Source organism: Aspergillus steynii (assembly GCF_002849105.1).
Source record: "Aspergillus steynii IBT 23096 chromosome Unknown P170scaffold_3, whole genome shotgun sequence".
Taxonomy (NCBI): Eukaryota; Fungi; Ascomycota; class Eurotiomycetes; order Eurotiales; family Aspergillaceae; genus Aspergillus; species Aspergillus steynii.
In genome coordinates this window covers 414,384-433,347 of record NW_020194400.1, presented here as the reverse complement: position 1 = coordinate 433,347, position 18,964 = coordinate 414,384, and the positions used below count along the sequence as shown (strand labels likewise).

At 48.8% G+C, this 18,964-nt stretch overlaps 7 protein-coding genes across 7 annotated transcripts; 4 read left to right on the top strand and 3 right to left on the bottom strand.

The window, feature by feature from the left end:
- Positions 1-79: 79 nt before the first annotated feature.
- On the bottom strand, positions 80-1,974 carry P170DRAFT_454673 (cytochrome P450; the record flags this gene model as incomplete). The annotated part of the gene is made up of 6 exons (XM_024851465.1): positions 80-318; positions 392-555; positions 603-687; positions 742-767; positions 819-1,690; positions 1,746-1,974. The coding sequence occupies 6 exons, from the start codon at positions 1,972-1,974 to the stop codon at positions 153-155; spliced, it is 1,542 nt and encodes a 513-aa protein (XP_024705322.1). The 3' UTR covers positions 80-152.
- Positions 1,975-3,041: 1,067 nt separating this feature from the next.
- Positions 3,042-3,808, top strand: P170DRAFT_473593 (uncharacterized protein; the record flags this gene model as incomplete). Its single annotated transcript, XM_024853063.1, has 2 exons — positions 3,042-3,169; positions 3,220-3,808. 2 exons carry the CDS (start codon positions 3,042-3,044, stop codon positions 3,806-3,808), a joined length of 717 nt encoding a protein of 238 aa, XP_024705321.1.
- A 2,749-nt stretch (positions 3,809-6,557) lies between these two features.
- P170DRAFT_424447 (NAD(P)/FAD-dependent oxidoreductase) lies at positions 6,558-8,331 on the top strand (the record flags this gene model as incomplete). The annotated part of the gene is made up of 6 exons (XM_024847571.1): positions 6,558-6,682; positions 6,733-6,829; positions 6,880-6,919; positions 6,964-7,371; positions 7,445-7,984; positions 8,063-8,331. The coding sequence occupies 6 exons, from the start codon at positions 6,558-6,560 to the stop codon at positions 8,329-8,331; spliced, it is 1,479 nt and encodes a 492-aa protein (XP_024705320.1).
- A 617-nt stretch (positions 8,332-8,948) lies between these two features.
- P170DRAFT_445420 (alpha/beta-hydrolase) lies at positions 8,949-10,823 on the bottom strand (the record flags this gene model as incomplete). The annotated part of the gene is made up of 6 exons (XM_024850707.1): positions 8,949-9,089; positions 9,144-9,204; positions 9,262-9,346; positions 9,400-10,431; positions 10,483-10,660; positions 10,710-10,823. The coding sequence occupies 6 exons, from the start codon at positions 10,821-10,823 to the stop codon at positions 8,949-8,951; spliced, it is 1,611 nt and encodes a 536-aa protein (XP_024705319.1).
- A 1,367-nt stretch (positions 10,824-12,190) lies between these two features.
- P170DRAFT_473590 (uncharacterized protein) lies at positions 12,191-12,586 on the top strand (the record flags this gene model as incomplete). The annotated part of the gene is made up of 1 exon (XM_024853062.1): positions 12,191-12,586. One exon carries the CDS (start codon positions 12,191-12,193, stop codon positions 12,584-12,586), a length of 396 nt encoding a protein of 131 aa, XP_024705318.1.
- Positions 12,587-15,728: 3,142 nt separating this feature from the next.
- Positions 15,729-16,304, bottom strand: P170DRAFT_491607 (protein kinase family protein; the record flags this gene model as incomplete). Its single annotated transcript, XM_024854023.1, has 1 exon — positions 15,729-16,304. A coding segment is annotated over one exon (576 nt), but the record flags the coding sequence as incomplete, so codon positions are not given.
- A 780-nt stretch (positions 16,305-17,084) lies between these two features.
- Positions 17,085-18,881, top strand: P170DRAFT_424443 (uncharacterized protein; the record flags this gene model as incomplete). The annotated part of the gene is made up of 1 exon (XM_024847570.1): positions 17,085-18,881. One exon carries the CDS (start codon positions 17,085-17,087, stop codon positions 18,879-18,881), a length of 1,797 nt encoding a protein of 598 aa, XP_024705316.1.
- Positions 18,882-18,964: the final 83 nt, after the last annotated feature.

Sequence of the window (18,964 nt, the reverse complement as noted above, 5' to 3'; positions counted from 1 at the left end):
ATTGTTGTAGCAGATGGCCTATTCATTCACTCAGTCCGTAGCCTCTACACTATATAATGCCGAGACATCGTACCTATCCACCAAAGTGTTCTAACCCCCACTATATTCAAGGTTTAGGTAATATATACTGTTCCCAATCCAGGGATATCTGACTAAATAGGGTCAATCACTACTCTCACGCCCTTACTACCGGGCTTGGCATGTGGTAGCATCATGTCGCTATGAAGCCGAACATCATCCACTGTAGTCTCGTGCAGCTTCATATCAAACGTGCGGAAGACCGTGGCAACAGCCATGTAAAGCTCCGCAAATGCCAAGCTATGACGAGTCATATTAGCATATCGGCGTAAGAGGAGCGAACAGGAAACGAGCGAATACACTAGAAACTCACTTCATTCCGATGCATTGGCGAGCACCCTTACTAAAGGAAACCAGGTATCTGTTCAATCTCTTCCGGTCCTCAAGGTCTGTCCATCTGTCCGGGATGAACTCGTGGGATTTCGGAAAGATGGACTCGTCGTGATGGATAAGGGCAGAGGACATTCCGATCGATGTCTAGGTCTGTTAGCTCCCGATCTAAGCTGGCCTGGAACTGTACCTACATTGGGTGGGATGACTACATCCCTGAACTTGAGTGGATCGGTGGGACATATTCTTTGGAGACGGTGGGAAAGGCCGTACGATAGTCTGTTTTGCTGCCATTAGCTCAAGTTGTGACTCTTGCAAAAAGGGTGCGCCTACCGGAGTCCTTCGTAAATAATCCCAGTCTGGTGGTGTCAGCTTCATGATTTGAGACTCAAACGTGGGAAGGAACTAACTAGGTAAGGAAGTTGCTCAAGCGTCTGTAAATCCATTTCTTTCTTGTCGGGGAAGGCTTCTTCCAACTCTGCACGTAATTTGCGCAGGACCTGTTCGTCATTAAGCACATGAAACGTACAGATCGTCATCGTATGCGCTGTAGTCTCAGTTCCTGCTGCCACGATAGTAATATACTCATGAAGGACCCTAGCCTCGGTGATATCAGGCGTATCGGGGGCTTTGGCGACCATGTCCTGGAAAAGCGCAGGCTCTTGAGAGAGACTGTTCTTTGCAAAATCTTCGCTTGCTTTTTCTTCGTTCTCCCACATGAAATTCACCTCCTGGGCACATTTCATCCGGAAGGCGATGACAGGAAGCAATTTGGGATAGATTCGCTGGATCCACTTCATTCCCATACTTGCCAGAAGCGGGAAAAACCCAGGTAGATGTCGCGCGATCATTCCAACTTCAACGAGATTGCGGACTGTCTCGCTCCAAATGGGTACCATATCGGGGTCATCGAGGTAGTTTAACCCGCGAAAGCTGGTGTACGAAGTGATCACGTCGGCCGTGAAGCAGTTGAACGCGACGTCTACCTTGAGCGGCTTTCCGGAGCGTGCAACCTCGTTCAATCGGTTTGTCAGTTTCTGCAGCTTGTTCTGGATCAGAGACTGCACGCGCTGCACTCGCGCTTTGGAAAAGTACGGAGCGATCAAGGCGCGACGAGGTCTGTGTAAGCGATGGTCGAGCGTGGCGAAGGCAGACTGGGCCACGTCGAATGATTCGATGAACCATGAGTCCTTGTTGCGCGGACCATTGATTGAGTATAGTGTTTCGTAATACTCGGGGTCATTGATGTGGACTTCCCCAGGGCTGATGCGGATTATGGGTCCTGAGGCATTTAGTAAACAGGTTTATTGGATCGACGGGGAATCGGGATCATGTACCGTATTTTTTATGCAGCTCAGCAATCTTGAACGTATACCTGCCATGCAGGACAATGTCGTAATAAAATTCATAGAGACGCGTGCAAGCAGCCAGTTTAGGACCGGGAATATGCGACAGCGGCGAAAAGAACAGCTCGTAGGTCACAGTAGTAAGCACGTAAATAACGGGCGTGGCCAACAATGCCCAAAGAAGAAGGTGGAATTTAGAGGCAAATATGTCTAAGTCCATGGTTAAATGCTTCTTGCTGTTGATTGAAGGGGGGAAATGCGGGATGGGGTGGCGACGCAGTTTTCAGGCCGGCGCTTTTATTTACAGGGGCCCATGGAGTGCTTTAGCGTCGAGAAAAAGCATGGGTGTTTATATGACGTGTAAAAGTTTCTGGTGACGATTTGCGATAGCTTACGGCTGACTCAATAGATTGTGACTGAGGTGTTCAGCTCATGCATGTGTCTCCTCCATATGGGCCGAATATGGACTTTTGTTTACGCAGCCAATTAATGAAGTCTTGTTCGCCTTGTTTTCCTGGAAGATTTTGCTTTCAGATAACGCAATCGGCGTCTTTGGGAAACCAGCTTACCCTAGTACCGCTTTTGAGTATTCTACTGGATAATCAGCTGCGATAATTGCCCGAAAGAATCGCGATAAATTAAATCCAATAAGTTTGGCTGCCGACTGTTTGTTGCTTATTCACTTTGTCTATACAGAATCCCAGATCCCACGGGTTCTTTGTCGGGGCCTCAAATTGAGATACCGGCCACTGATGCTGATAGGCGATTTGGCCAAAATTACAATCCATTCATTCTTCATCGCTTCCTCGGAATCTGACTCGTGGATTGTAGTCATTTGGGCCAGCCATTTGTGTTTGTTTCAACCATCACTACCGATCGGCCTAGTGAGCACACCACCCGATAGCATGAAATTGACCCAAGAGTCCAGGTGCGGGTACTTTTAGCTTGTCGCAGATCGCTCTATTCTCATCTTCAAACCGATCTGCTTCCCTAGTTTGCTAATGCATTAGTGCAAGCCGGGCAAGATGCTGAGTATATCGCCCCCTCATCTCCGGGAATCCTGACGCCACTTAACCTTTGCTGCATCTCCGATGCATGTTCTAACGCAATGTTCGTCCTGTTATACAGATTTCCCGGCATGGGGTGAGCTCCAGAACACAACGGTAAGTGGGGGAGCTGAAGAGAGAAAATGTTGATATACAATCGCGTCTGGGAGCTCAGCAACCTGCATTCCACAAACTCTATCGACTCTCAATTGCTTTTTCTCCCCCAAAGCCTTGTTTCACAATGGATGACATTCGCTTGTCCACAGATCTCCCAGTCGACTGGACGGACATGCTATCGCAATTGGACGGCAATGGAAATGTTTCGGTAGCTCAGGTTGACTCCAACACCCCCAGGGGAGCTTTCGAATCGTAAGAGCCTATACTATCTCTCATTGAGAGCCGACTCTAATCGTCTATAGAAACGGTCTCTCCGCGACAACGATAGAAAACAGCAACAATCATTTTTCATACCAGAACACCGTGCCAGACTTGAACGAGCTTGATCGAATTCTCGGGCTACAAGCTGGTGGCGCCGATAATGCCACGCCGGCTCCTGCACTTTTCGCCGACCCACAGGATCTATTCAGCTTACCACCTAACACGACACCCTCCACAACGAATCAAGGACAGATGGACACTTCCGCACAACCAAGTTCGGCTGAAGCGCATTCGCCTTCTTCCGAACCTCAACCCACATTCGAAAAGAGCGTCGAAGTGAAACAACTGAGACAGAAATACCACGAAAAATACAAGGAGCGCAACCGATTGGCTGCTGGAAAGTCGCGGCAGAAGCAGGTCGATTTAATCGCTCTGCTAGAGGCGGAGAGACGCGACGAAGAGCGACGAAGACGGGCCCTTGAGGACGAGATTCGGCAAATTCAGAAGGAACTTTACGCGATCAAGCAAGAGCTCCTTCATCATATTCGCGTGTCGAATTGCATCAACGTGATGTCGCAGGGCGCTCGTCTCCAGACTTTGGGTCTTTTGGCACAGGACATCCTTCGATAACAGATCTCACAATTCACATTGATTTGACTACATTGTGTGGGGTTCTTTTTTTTATCACTATCATGAACAGGGAAACTGGAACTACAAAGGTTCACAGAACTGCTAGTTAACAATTGGCCGAGGTCCAAAGTTTGAGTAGCTCAGTGACAGGAATAATCACTTCGCGAATGATTCTCCAAATTTCAACGGATGTTTTTCTTTGCAACTTCTTCATTTTCTTTAGTCCTATAATAAGCTCGGCGATCGCCGAAGTAGGTCCCAATCAAACAAACCCTTTCCGCCGCAAAGCGTAGCCGGACCGATTTTCAACGATGGGAAATCCTGGCCTGCGCGCCATATGGTCATATGTACAGGCCAAGGTGATCGACATCGGTGATGGCCCCAAACTGCATAGTTCAACCTGTCGAGCAATTAATTTTTCACAAATCTGCTCGTGTATTTCGTCGCCCATTGGCCAGCCGCGCGCCGGGCAGAGACTAGAGCCAAAGCCATTATGCCAAGCGCAGGATGGCACCTGCTTCCAAATTCCAAGGGCTGTTTTGCGATCCATGCAGCGGGCCGGGGATAGGCTCCTTGTGGATCGTGTGGGTGGCGCGCAATTAGGCGCATTATTGGCACGACGCTACATGATAGTCCGTCCGCCATTACGCAGTAGATGAGTGGAGCACACCCCTGTCGAATCCTAGCTCTCAGGGTCTCGACCATCGAGCTTTCCAGGATTGAGCACCTGCTAAGATCAAACCAGATAGGTACCCTGCTCCGTAAGGCGGTTAAATCGGCATTCCCCTCTTTTCAAAATCGCCACCGACCGATGGCGTTGCTGAATGGAGTATCGCGACTCCAGCCAATTTTCTTATCTGGGCGCTCGATATTTTCTTCACATGAGGTTAAGCTCCCCGACTGATTATCGTGTTGTACACGTATTCAATGCTGCAGGTAGATGTCTCGTGGGTTGCATTGCGTCGCACTCCTTGCTGTGCAGTGCAGCGCTGCGCTGCGTGTTAAAGTAACTTGACAGGACGATCAACAAACGCAATTAGACAATTCTCTGCGACCTAAGTGCTCCTCCCGGCCATAAGGATATGATTACTCGTTGGGGAAGAGTTCCTGAAGAGCCGATGTAAACAATCCCCCGTCAAAATGTAAATAGGGCTTGGCGAACCATGTGACCTGACTTTTCATCGGTATAACACCTTAATTAGTTACAATTTCTTAAAGAAAGATCTCGCGATCGTATTTTTCGAGCTTTCTAGGAAATTCTAATCTTGGTTGCTGTATTAGACAATGGAGCATTCCAGGGACCGGAACTAATTGGTCATTTCCCCGAGATCCAGATGCGTGTGCGTGGCCATATCCTGGAATGCTGTGACCCTGAAATAGAACAAGCAACGCCACCCAACCCTGTCGGAATTATTCGTTCATAGCAGTTCTACTGCGTACTCTCCAGTGGAATCTTCGAGCACGAGAATGTCAATGTTTGACAACCTCATACAATTTTTACGTTAGCAGTAAACAACTGCCAGGCTAACGAGTAATTCGAATTCCGACCTATCAATACTCTGGACTCGGACAAAAATAGAGATACCTAATCAGTCTGCGAGAAAAATAGAATTATATTAAGCTAGAAACAGGCCGTATGTGACGAACAAAAGTCCATGGAGAAAATAATAATTCCGAGGCACAGAAAATGAGATGGAACATGGAGATGTACAGTACTTTTGTTCCCTGTCTTCAGCTGAAACTAGCGTCATTTTCTGAGTGGCGAGCATGAGGGGAAATTCCAAAACCCCTCTATTTTGGAACCCACAGTTCAATTCTGTAGGGCGCTTTATGAGATACGACTGTTTATCTTTGGGACGGGAGTAACTAGTTTCGTCAAGATGCCTACCAGGCAGTAATGGAACGGAACCGGATGCTTAGTGAAGATAAATCGATTATCTAGCATGCTTTCTTCTGTGGACTCGGCATGCAGTATACAGATTAATTTCAATTTAAATAGAGTCACTTACACGTCATTTAGTTCCATTAATCTGAACGACCTCTGCTGCTCCACGTATGTTGAATATCCTGTTGAGCGGGGAAAGGCGGGGTCCCGATTGCCGCTGATGGGCAGCATATGGTGCTCTCGTCGGCTAGGATGAGCGGTTGCCTTCTTCAAAGAAAAAGAAAATATGAAGATTTACCCGCTGTTTGTGACGTGATAATTTGCATTTGTATGCCACGCGTAGGTAGAATGTAAAGGTCACAGGTCATTCCTGTCGTAGCAATGGTCTGCGATGTTGAAGCTTGAGATGAATGAATAAATGAGAAAAAGAAAGGACCTTGGGTGTTAAGTCTATTATATTGACAAAACAGTCTCAACTGAGGGGGCTGGCTCATGCTACATAACTCGGAACAAAACCATGGCTTAATTTTATGTGACATAATATATCGCAGTCCCTGTGAAGTGGAAGTGCACAAAAACAGTCTCGGGTGACCTCATTATCCGATGAACTTTTGTGTAACTGAAAGAGCTCGCTCATCTGGATTTCCTCCCAGCTCTAAGCTGACATGACTCAATCTAGCCTTTTACACGTCATTCTTGAGATAATACCTGTAATGAAGGGCAATAGCCTCTATATCTCCGACAAGCAACTTGCTGCTGAGCGAGAGCATATCCCCGGATAGCAAGTATATCTGAACCAAGAAGTCCGGCCCCAATGACACATCTCCAGGCTAGCACGACCTGATCAATCTGTGGTTCACGAAAATGACCATTCCAACCAAAGCAACAGTACTCGTAATCGGAGGTGGCCCGGGAGGCACTTATGCGGCGTCAGCACTGGCACGGGAAGGTGTCGACACGGTGCTGTTGGAGGCGGACGTGTTTCCAAGGTTAGAGGGTCTTGTCTAAATCCCTAGACTGTTATCACTTACATTTTTAGATATCATATCGGTGAAAGCCTCGTCGCCTCAATTCGACCACTTCTAAAGTTCATCGATTTGGATGACACGTTCGTGAACTATGGGTTCGTGAGAAAGGTATTTGTCTATCTGGACCCCCACCACCAGTATATACTAAACGATTGCAGAACGGAGCTGCATTCAAGTTGAACAACCAAAAGGAAGCTTGTAAGTGGACCCTCTACATGTCAAACATCGACTGACCATCCTAGACACCGACTTTATTCTCGAGCCTGGCGCAGGAACCTACGCGTGGAACGTTGTCAGATCGGAGTGCGATGAGCTGATGTTCAAACACGCCACAAAGTCCGGAGCGAAGACCTTTGACGGCGTCAAAGTCACCTCGATCGAGTTCATTCCCGATGAAAATAACGTCGAGTCTCCCGGTAGACCAGTGTCTGCTAGTTGGAAAGCCAAAGATGGCCGGACAGGCATGATTGATTTCCAATACCTGGTTGATGCAAGTGGTCGAGCTGGTATCACCAGCACCAAGTATTTGAAAAACCGGACCTTCAACAATTACCTCAAGAACGTTGCTAGCTGGGGCTACTGGCGCGGTGCGACACCTTATGGCGTGGGAACACCGGTAGAGGGCCAGCCGTACTTTGAGGCGCTTCAGGGTTGGTTTATTCCCTTGACCACCGCAGGCTGGTCTAGACTTTAGGGGCCATACTAACGACTGATTCCACATAGATGGCAGCGGCTGGGTCTGGTTTATCCCTCTGCACAATGGAACGACTTCAATCGGCGTGGTCATGAACCAGGAGATGGCAACAAAGAAGAAAAAGATGTCATCCGTGACCTCCAGTCGAGCTTTCTACTTAGAGTCAGTCGAAGGAGCGCGCGGAATCTCTCGCCTTCTGGAACCTGCAACCCTTGACGGCGATATCAAGCAGGCCTCGGACTGGTCCTACAATGCCTCTTCATACGGCAGCTCCCACCTGCGTATAGTCGGCGATGCTGGCGCATTCATCGACCCGTATTTCTCCTCGGGCGTCCACCTGGCTCTTTCTGGCGGACTGTCCGCCGCAACATCTATTTGCGCGTCTCTACGGGGCGATTGTGCAGAGGAAGCTGCATGGAAGTGGCATTCTCAGGGCGTGGCTAATCGATACAGTCGCTTTTTGTTAGTGGTGCTTGGCGCGACGAAGCAGATCCGGGCGAGAGATAGGCCTGTCATGAACAAGGAGGGTGAAAATGGGTTCGACGATGCGTTCACCGTGATCAGACCTGGTATGCATCCATCCCATTATATAGACTTCGCTTTTGCTCAAGACGGTCACGACTGATTGAACTTAACTTTGTCTACAGTCATTCAAGGAATCGCCGATGTCCCGGGTAGAACTACCCAGAGAGAGGTCCTTGACGCTGTCGCCTTCAGCACCCAAGTTGTAGAGCCTACCACCGAAGGCACAGATCAGTCATGGGTCGAGAAAGACCATGGTGCTTTATCTCGCGATGAAGAGGAGGTTGGCAAGGTGATGAACAACCTGGCTAGGGCGTACAAGTCACAGGAAGTGTATGAGGGGCTCGCAGCAAGACTTGAGAAAGGAGCACTGGGGCTTCAAGTGGCTAACTAACGAGACCGTGCGTATCTACTGAGGTAAATCGGGTTATTTTATCAATATTCTTCTTTAAACCGTGGCTAATTTATTAGGATCTTAATACTTCAGATGCCGAGTAGGTTGGGAGAAAACATCAAGCTGTATCAAACAAAGATTATGAGCGAATTGGTAACATTGTGAGCTTTCATGTATGCACACTAGAGTCAAAAAAACATACATTTTGCCCACAAACTGAAATTCTTCATATTTCCTTCAAATACAACTCCCGCGATTTTCAGTGGTCTTCTAGAATAATTGTAGATAGAAAAGATGAGTTGTCGCGATAGAAGCTTGACAAAAACCAATCATACGAGAAAGGGAAGTTCCAAAGACCATTAGACATTCTGAGGAAATCACTTCATTAAAAAATAGATAACTTTTCAAAAAGTTTAAAATAATACAAGAAGGGTGGGGTTGGGTGAGGATCCGTTGATATGCCAGCTATTGGACCTTTATATCATTTCGACTCCTCACTGTCTGGTGACCGAGAACCCAGTAGCTCATGCTACTAATGTGTTGCACAATGAGTTGGACTTGAAGTTTAAGAGAATATTGAAGAGTGGTAAATATTCTGAGACGGCCAATGTCCTTCTTCACATAGGAGAGATGAAGATCTCATCTTTGAACGGTATCCGCTCCCAATCACACGCCACGTCCTTGTCGGGAACTGTTCCTCCCAGATACTCCTTAATCTTTTCGAGGTAGCAGTTAGAAGCCGCGGTAATGGCCGTGTGCTAGTTTATAATGTCAGTGTACCCTAGTAATATATAGTAAATCGATCAACTTACTCCGACATTGTTCTGAGTCAAAAGTATGGAGTTAGCGAAAGCCTGAGACATCTTCTTTGCACTGCAGTTTGTAAATTAGTACCATACTACCAGGCAAGAGATATAAGTGGGTACTCACCCTGCTAACGGAGCCACGGGATCAATGGTGTTACTTGCGAACATGATCGGGAATGCAGTATTGCTGCTAGATGGCGGTAAAGATCCTGTTCCAATTAGAATTCTATGATTTTCATGGAACATAATGGCTTTCACATACCCTTGAAACTCGGCCCGGCGAGAAGATCCAGCTTTAAATCACTGCACAAGGCTCGAGGTGCGATTTCCGCCATAGCCGGACCGATATACTTGCTCATTCCCGTGAGATATGACACATAATCAGTCAGAGACTGCAGATCGGTCAGGGAAGCGAGTCCATAGGTATCGACACAAGAGATGAGCGCGCGAGCGTCGTTAGATGACTGGGCGGCCAGCCAGCTGCCCATCGACGCGATTGCGGAGCCATCGCCCTTTTCCAATGCTGCCATGCCTTGCGCAAGCATGGGAAACATCTTCAACGGCCCATAGGAGGATATAGTCAGAGAGTAGATGAGGTCAGAGTATGTGGCTGTGGATTTATCCCCGATGGGTGGTTTCGACTTGAGATTTGCGAGGAGACCATCCATACGATCTGTGATGTTCTTTTCAGATGGGCCCCAGAAAGCACACTTTTCTGCTCCGGCCTGGTGACAGAACTCGGGAAAGGTGAGAATGGCTGCATCTGAGTCTTTGGAATGCGATCTCCATTCGCCGTTGTAGTAATCCTCGCCATCCATAACACCATCCAGAATCAATCGACCCACGTGGTCCGGGAATAGCGACGCGAAGGTCGATCCGATAACAGTTCCGTAACTCATCGCATAAAACCATAGCTTGGCGTCTGAGTCACTCTTTCCAGCTGCTTTGGCTTCCGCTTTCGCAAATGTCAAGAGATCCTGCGCGACTGCCGGGGTACTGATATATTTCGCGGACTCGTTTTCTTTTAGAGTCTCGCTGCACCATTTTCCGTACAGCTGAACAGCTGACAGATGTGTTGCGAGTGACGAGGGGGATGCGTTTGCAACTTCGCCGTAGAAGCCAGTAGTGAAGTTCTGTCGGGCTGCGGTATCATCGCGGAAACAGTTGACGACAAGGTCGCTGTTGTTAACACCGCGAGGGTCAAACGAGACAAGGTTATATTGGGATCCGAATGCCTGCCGAAGGTTGGAGGTATACGAGAGTAAGAAACTGATTCCTGATGCGCCGGGCCCACCTGTTCGTGAGTGTTTAGCCATGTTCAAAAAGAAAGCCCTGTCCGACTAACCGTTGTTCAACACCAGGCTCTGCGCAGAATCGGGGTTCTGCTCAGCAGGGAGCTTGATGAATGCCAGCGACGCAGTGTCCGTATTATCCGAGTTATCGTAGTCCAGAGGGACCTGGAGCTTCGTGCAGAGAAATTCGTCGAAACATGGCGTCCACTTGAGGTCGGAGGAGGGCGTAATCTAGCCAGTCAGCGATGGAGCTTCAATTTCTCAAGAGCAAGATACAAACCTCATTCCAATCTTGGACAGTGCGCTTCGTCAGGGGCGTGGCATTGGCACCGACTGCTAACAGCGCGATTCCGAGGTGTAGAACACCCGGTGACGATGCTTTCAGACAATGCATCGGGGCGAGATGAAAATATTTTAGGAGTTGTTGGCAGTGATTTTGTGGCGGAGAAGATGGTAAAAAAGTAAAAACAACCGCCCACACACCAGGGACCGACTGACGAATGTACACGGGGGTGGGGATCTCCGTGAGTTCGTCAGAAGCTGGTTTCGCTCTCCACAGTTATGGGGCTTTCGGGCTGGAAATCCAATCAAGGCTCCATAATTATGTCGCGGCGATCTAAAGACGACGATCATCATTCCCTACGGACGAGATTACCGACTTGGGGCCGGCGCGAGTCAAGATCGGTGGGCCGTAATGTCAACAACATGGAACGCGTGAAACAAGATCTAATAGATGGTGGGCTTTCCATTCAGTACGGGGTGGAAGTGGCATGGCTAGAAAATGAGATCCAACGAGTACATCCGATGTTTCAGAGCTGTCGGAGAGTCAAAAGGGAATTAGTCTTTTTTAATCCGAAGTCTCATAGAAGATTAAGTTCCTCTTGAGACTTCGAGAATTTACGTGCGAATTGCTTTGATATTTGGTGATCTCCGGGATAAGGACCACGGATGATCAAGAAGGAAGCCTTAAAGTTAAAAGAAACTGGAAAAAGGCCCCATATCTATCAAGCTATGAGCCAATTAGCACACTTGGAGTTGTCTAACTTAACGTTATTTTATTTTTCTTGTTTTATTTTGCCTTCGACCTCCCTAATGGGAAATACAAGTGACGTCCTGGATTACATGACATTTTTAATGTGTGTTGAGAATTTTCTTCAACACAGCGATCAAGAACAGCATCAAGCTAGATTGACTTTCGCGTTGAGCAAAATGCTTTCACAAATGAAGAATCTTAGAAAGCGTCCTCCGTGATACTGATACTGTATTCCATCTATTATTATCATGCTTGTTTGAGAAATTTGTGGATCGTAAGAGACCTTGGCTGGCGAAATAGTAGATTCCCGTTAAAGTGTCTTGATGAAACAATCTATATAACAATCTCAAGTTTGTTTTTGTTCTAAATCCCTGGGCTCTACATTTCAACAAAGAAAACGTCCCATGCGCCGGACCCTTTCATCAGCAAACGGGTACTTTCATCCGCTGCTCAACAACCACGAATCTCAGCTTTGTTCAGACATCCTTTGTGCTGCGTAGATTACTAGTATAAATATTCTCATTATACGAATTCCTATCATTTTTATCTCAACAATATCATAGACTGCTAAGAAGCTAGCCACTCTCGTAAACTACCCTTGGCAGTATCCTTCTCGAACATTACTCAATCACGCCCATACTCTATCTTCTGCTGTTTCTTTCCTACAACATCCATAACCCCGTTCCATAAACAAAATGACCTCGTCCGTTGGGCTCAAAGTCCTCATCATGAACGTTGGTGACCATTTTCATCACTGGGGATTGCTGCTCGACGACTTCAATGACCCCCTAGGAGGGGATAATTTCCTTCAAATAAAAGGAGACCTTGGCCAGCAATATTATAACCCGGAGAAGATCGACTACGACGGCTTAGGCTTATTTGACCTGAAGGATGAGGTTTATATGTGCGAGGTGAGTGTTAATCACCTTCGCCTCGTCCGACGTGCCGCTGAGAAATCCCCTATCCACCATGATACTCCGAATTGGAACTCCCAGGACCACGTAATTCATGTGCTCGACACTCTGGAGGAAATGGGAGTTCTGGACACTGATGACAGCTATTATCGTCGGCAGAAGCGTGTGCTCATGAGAAAGAAGGAAGAAATTGATTGGAGAGCTTGGTAGTCAGTGTTGTTCTCTGGCTCGCTCTCTTTTCTGCTTGAGTGGGTGGAATTTTTGTCGCCAGATTGTTTCCGACCTTGCATTCTTATACGCATGACTCGTCTTTATAGAATGGCTGAATTTATTGTTTTGTTGCAATATGTGTAACCGTTATTGTGAATTTTACTAAACCTGCTCAACATCAAAGTTTAATTTTGATTTCTAGTAAAAAGCTAAATGTGATTACAGCATTTTCAAAGCGCGTAGGGTCTTTGTTGCAGTCAGATGCAAATAAATAAGGCACGGCTCGTGAACTCAGACCGAAATCATTATTATCCTGATATTAAATTATGTAATGAGGAATACCTGCTTCCTTTCTGTATGTCACAATGATTGGCTTTGAAAACCAAGCACATTACATCCTTTTCCTTCGTTTCTTCCCTTTTCTCATTTTCGTTTTCTGAAAGCCCTCGGGTGGTTCCAGCGATGACACTTAGGAAATGACTTTAGATCGACCGGTCATCTTTCTGTCCAGGAGTCGGATGATCTCAGCCCTTTCGTCTTTCCATTTTGTCTCTTCAAGCGCCGATGCTAATTCTCGCGCAGTTTTATCATCAGAATCTTTGATCGAGATATCAGCCCCCTTTTCAAGCAGCATGTCCACAGCCAAGGGAGAGGCGCGAAAGACCGCTTGATGGAGCGCGGTTCGACGCTGCACGCCTGCATGCTCATTTAGATTGATATCTGGTCTCTGAAGAAGGAGATCCAAAATCGTCTCTTGATCCGCGACCAAGGGCCCGGCCCATTGGGCTGCAGCCAGGAGGAGGGGTGTAGCACCGGCTTTGGTTTTGGCGTTGACGGATGCACCGCGAAAGAGTAACAGACCAACGGCCATTGGGCTCCGCCGTCGAATAGCAAAGTGCAACGGACTGTCGTGTGTACGAGGGGTGTAGACATTGACCTCTGTCTCTTTCCCGCCGCCTGAGACGAGAAGACACGCTAGTGCATCGAGTTGGTGCTTTCCAAGGGCGTCGGTTTTTTGGGCGTCGAAAACGCTGAGGATTGGTCGTTTGCCGGTATTGTCGGGTTTGTTTGTGTCGGCTCCCGCGTTGATCAGGTCTCGGACGAGATTGGTATGGCCGGCGAAAAAGGACAGCTCGATTGCGATCTGCAGGGGAGTGCGTCCAGTCTTTCGCTCGACGACATTCAAGCTGGCACCGTGCTTAATCAACTCCTGAACGCACTTGTAGTGCTGATATGTGCGTCCCTGAATGGCGCGGATAAGAGGTACTGGCCGGGGCTTGGATTTAGTCCCCGGATTGCAGCCCTCCTTCAGGAGAGTTCTCACAGCATTCACAGTCCCTTCGATACAGAAATTCTCTAGCAAGTGCTGGTCCCGATCTAGCCACTTCCACATACTGAGCCTGTGGCGGTCGATTGGAACGATTCTAGTATCCTGAGTGGAAGCTGCCTCCCAGGCTGTGTCCATATACACCTGGGGACTGAAGACCGAATTCAGCGGGCCTTTGTCCGCTACTGTTTGTTTTGCGCTTGATATGAGTGCCTGTTTGTGGAGAGATTTGAAGCTCTTCTTGGAAATAGTTGGCTCGACTTTCGGCTCTGCTTCTTTCTTGGCCGACTGTGCCTTGGCTTTTGATGCCTGGCCTTCTGTCTTTTTAAGAGGCAGTTTTGCTTCTAAATTGGGTGTTTTATGCGGCTCATCTTTTGTCTCTGCTCCTGATTCTGGGATGTCATCCCGCGAATGATCGATAGGAGGTGCTTGCTCTGGTACTTGAAACCGCAGCTTTCTCATCTCCGGGCTGGGTGTCCGATGTGAGGCTGACATAGCCTCAATGTTCCCTTTGGACTCATCCCTCTGTGGCTCCTTGGATGGTGGGATATGCTTCTCATCCTTTGTCTTTGCCTTCGTTTTCCGGGGTTCAGATTGCCGTGTCTTGTCTTGCAGGTCCATGGTTCCCGATGTATGATTCTGTACCTTATGGAGACAGGGCTCTGCCTTTTCTTCTGATTCATGCTGTGCACTTTCAAACGCTGGCATTTCTTGAAATGTCATCCTCTCTCTGTCGTTGCTTGAAGACGAGCTCGTCTGATCATATTCACCGGAGACACTCGCTTGGCAGGATATTTTTGGAAGCAACTCCTTGTCTTCTTGAGAACGAGCGCTGTCTGTTGGGCTCTCAGTGGCAAGAGGGGGTGGCGGATAATAGAGGAACTCGTCGTATTTCCAAATTGTATGCCCGGATGATAGTAGCATATCCGCTGGGAACTCCGGTCCTCCATCAGCTGTTTCACTCCGATTATCATCTGCCCAAACATTTAATTCAGCCTCCGCGAGAGACCATATATTCGCAACTTGTGAGCCGTCATATTGTGACTCGAGCTTCGTCACATCATCTTTGGGCGTTTGATCTCGAACGGTGACATTCTGAGCGGATTCTGTCCCAACTTCTGGTGGCGTGGTCGTTATGTCCGATTGACCATTCTCCGGGCCACTATGGAATTCGCTGGTCTCGCGCAGCGATACATAACTACCGGTGATGGATATTGTATCCAGCGGCACCATTCTTTCCTCGTCAGAGCTCTCTGCAGAGAGATACGCCGAGCTGTCCTCCATGATCTGGATAGGGACCTCCATATCCGAAGACGCAGCTGTGTTAATGCTCATCGAGGCCAGCGACATCTCCTCGTCGCCAACATCATCCAACCAATTCTCTATCGTCTGGCTTTTCTCCACCTCTCGAGCCTTGTCGACCGGGGGCTCTAAAAGCGCAGTAAGTTGAGCCTGTACATCCGCCGAATTACCCGGGGCAAAAGCCTGGCTGTCTTGGGTTTGCCGGGTATAGAGAAAGGAGCGCTCCTCGTATACCGGCCAGCAGTCCACACAGCAGAAGGCGTGAAAAGACGGTGATTCTCGAATCTGCTTCATCAGGTCTCCGGCCTTCAGACGCTTATTCGGTTTCTCCTGCAACAGATCTTGCACCCAGGACAATGGTTCGATGCTTTCTTCTCGCACCGCGGCACAGGTCGTAAGTTCCTCGATCCATGTATTAATCACTTGAGGGTTCGCCCACAAGTACGGTTCAGTCCCACGCGGATTTGAAAAGCCATGCAGTTGAGCTTTCAGCTTGCGAATAGTGCTGCCCAACAGCACGGTCGATATCTCCATGAAGACCACGCCTAAGGACCACATGTCGCTCGCCGTGCTGCGGCTCTTATGCAGGGCGATCTCTGGCGCAATGTACTCCGCCGTATATGGGACATCTCGATGGTTGGTTATACTGTGCTTTGAGCCCTTCCAGCTGTACGCTGTTCCAAAATCCGCCACGAAAGCACGGCCATCCTTGATAAGAATATTCCGGGACTTGAGATCCCGATGGCGGATCTTGTTCTCATGTAGATACTGGATTGCCCCTGCCAGACAGCCGTAAAATGGTCGCAGACATTCGGCCCCAGTCGCATCGCGCCCCAGATTACGCAGCAGCTTCTCCAGGTCATAGTCTGCGACGGGCTGCATCAGGAATGCAATGTACTTTTCGTCGGTGTAAGACGCAACATATCGAACCAGGTGGGTGTGCGAAAGGGTCTTCAGATACGTTAATTCCCGGATCAGAGAGTTTTGCCCTAGTCTGTTGGTCGCGGTATCTCTCCCACGGGGAACGCGTTTTCGTGCATAAGCTTCGAGACTCAGTCGGCTGGTTACGGCGTCGACAACTCTGGACATAAAGGGGGATGGTTAGTCCCCTGAGCAAGTAGACTCAATCATCCTGAATGTCGAACTCTAGGGAACTCACCCAAACCCCCCTTGTCCAAGCGTCCCCTTGTAATAGAAGTATCTCTGTGCATTCCCCGGCAGGCTCAGGTGCGGTCCACCATGGCTATCCAGACCCTTTGCACCCGGGGAAAGCACGTACTCCTGGTGGTGCAAAAATGATTCTTGGAGGCCATTCTCGCGCAAAAAGACTGGCAGCGTGTCCTCATTAAACGGAATGTGGAAGTCGGTCAACTCGGCCTTCACAAAGCGGTCCAGCAGATCCAGTCGCTGGATGTTGCGCAGGACAATGTATATTCGGGGTCGCTCACTCCAGGCAAGTAGTCTTTCATCGCCGGTGCGTTTGCCTTTGTTCAACAGGATGTCGCTGATTTGGTTGCATCGGTCGACGCTCACTCTTCGCGATAGCCTAGAGTTAGTCGCAGATACTGGCCGACACAGGCGATCCAGCAAATCCTCGATTTCGGCCCCATCTGTTCGAGCAACAGGTGGTGGGGTCGATGGTGGTGCTCGCTTGCCAAATCCTCCTAATACTCCTTGGAGTCTGATTGCAAAGGGCTGGGACATGGCAAGATCGGATATCTCAACCACGCGACCCAGCTATACGGAGACATAGAACTGCTAACATGAAGATCTGGCCCATGTATTCTGGACAAAGATAGTCGAGAGAGAGAGCAGGAGGGGTAGAGAGGGGGATGGGGGGTGTCAGCCTCGCGATGGATCCTGCTCGACATGACGTGGCGCTTGGCGCTCGATCACTTCTTCACCTTTTCCTTCTCGCAGTCTGACTATTCCCGATGCCCTTTGTGTGACGCGAGCATGGAAGTACTTGGAACGATCGTCAACGCCGTGCAGGTTTTCGAGGCATGCGTCAGTACATATAAGCTTATCTGCCTTGCGAACAGCGTGGGCAGGGATGGCGATCAGATCGTGTCGCGCCTGCAATGGGAATATTATCGACTCATCCAATGGGGGAAAAGGTCGGGAATCGAATCGAATTCCCCGTCAAATCGACTGAACTGGGACGTCGCTGGGAGTTTGCTGCAGGAGCAACAAGAGTTGTTAAGCTCCGCCGAGAAGCTTAAATCCAAGTATAATCTCGACATCGATGATGAGCTTTTAACCTCGACGCAACTGGAAGAGAAGACCGTCGAGACTTCCTCGAGCTTAACGAGATTCCTTCGCCATCTAACGGCTGCTGATTCCGGGAGTCTTCGAGCCCGAGCCATTCAAAGCCAAAATAGTCCCATTCGACGTCTTCGTTGGGCCAGTACAGGGAAGGAAAAGACAGATCGTGTGGTTAGCGACATCGCTGAGTTAAACAACCGTCTGGATTATCTGTTGGATTCGATGGATCGCGAAAGGCTTCATGCGGCGTCGGACTCGTTGCTCAGGGATCTTATCACACACTGCAGTAACCCTAGCGAAGTGACCACTATCAATGCTCTCTTGAATCCTGCATCATCGGACTCGAGCCAAGCTCTCGCTGCAGCTGCATCGTTGCGACAGATTCGTCTGCTTCTAGCACCATCTAAAGGTTCAGAGCAGAGATCCGAGTTGCGAGGTACTCCTCTCCAACTCCTTGAACTTCGTCCACGACGTCTGACTCCCAAGGACTCGACACAGTCCTTGAATTACACGGGAATCGAGCCTGCGCTTTACAACGGACAGAACGTCATTGTGGAATGGAAGGTCGCGGGAGATCCAGGCTGGGATCAACTAGCTAAATATGTCCGCCGACTCGCCATGCTGTTAAGTAAAATGGATGATCCGTCTTTCCACACTCTGCCATGGCAGGGGCTACTGCCGTGGCGTGAAAGATCGCTATTCGGCTTTGTGTACAGATACCCGTCTCAAACAGAGGGACTCAAGGATTCTTTGCGGTATGAATCTCTGCATACAGCCATCCGAACATTCTCGCTTGTTCCATTAAACCGCCGCGTGAGAATCGGAATGGATATGGCGGAGACAGTGCTCCAACTGCACACAGCCGGCTGGCTACACAAAGGAATCCGATCGGAAAATATAATCGCATTCTTCGCTCCAGACGATGACACTCTTCCCGAGAAGACCCACCTCGTCGGGTTCGAATATGCCAGGCCCGACTCCAAAGATGGTCTAGCCATAACTCAGCTCCCGGGGGGCTCCCTTGACGCAGATCTATATCGGCACCCGAAGGCACGGGGCGCTCATCGCCAATCGTACCGGAAGGCGTTTGATCTCTACGGATTAGGATGTGTGCTTCTTGAACTGGCCCTCTGGAAGCCACTAGCTCAGATCCTTGCCGAGACCTACCCTGAGACTGGTAAAGACGCGAGCCACTCAGATGGGAATCTAACAAATGCGTCTCGGGTGCCGTCGCTTCTGCCAATTCAGGAATGTACTTCGTTGCAGCTGCTTGTCACACATTGTGCCGGCAGTGTATTTTACGATACCATTGCCCTTTGTTTTGAAGACCGGACGTTCGATGAAGATGGATTGGACAGGCAGAAAACAGTCCTGGAGAAACTAGGAAAATTGAATGTATAGTCATGGAGAAGAAGGATCGAGTATAAATTTACACATACGCGCTATGAAACCAAGTGGATGAGATGGCCTTTTTATAGGCCCGA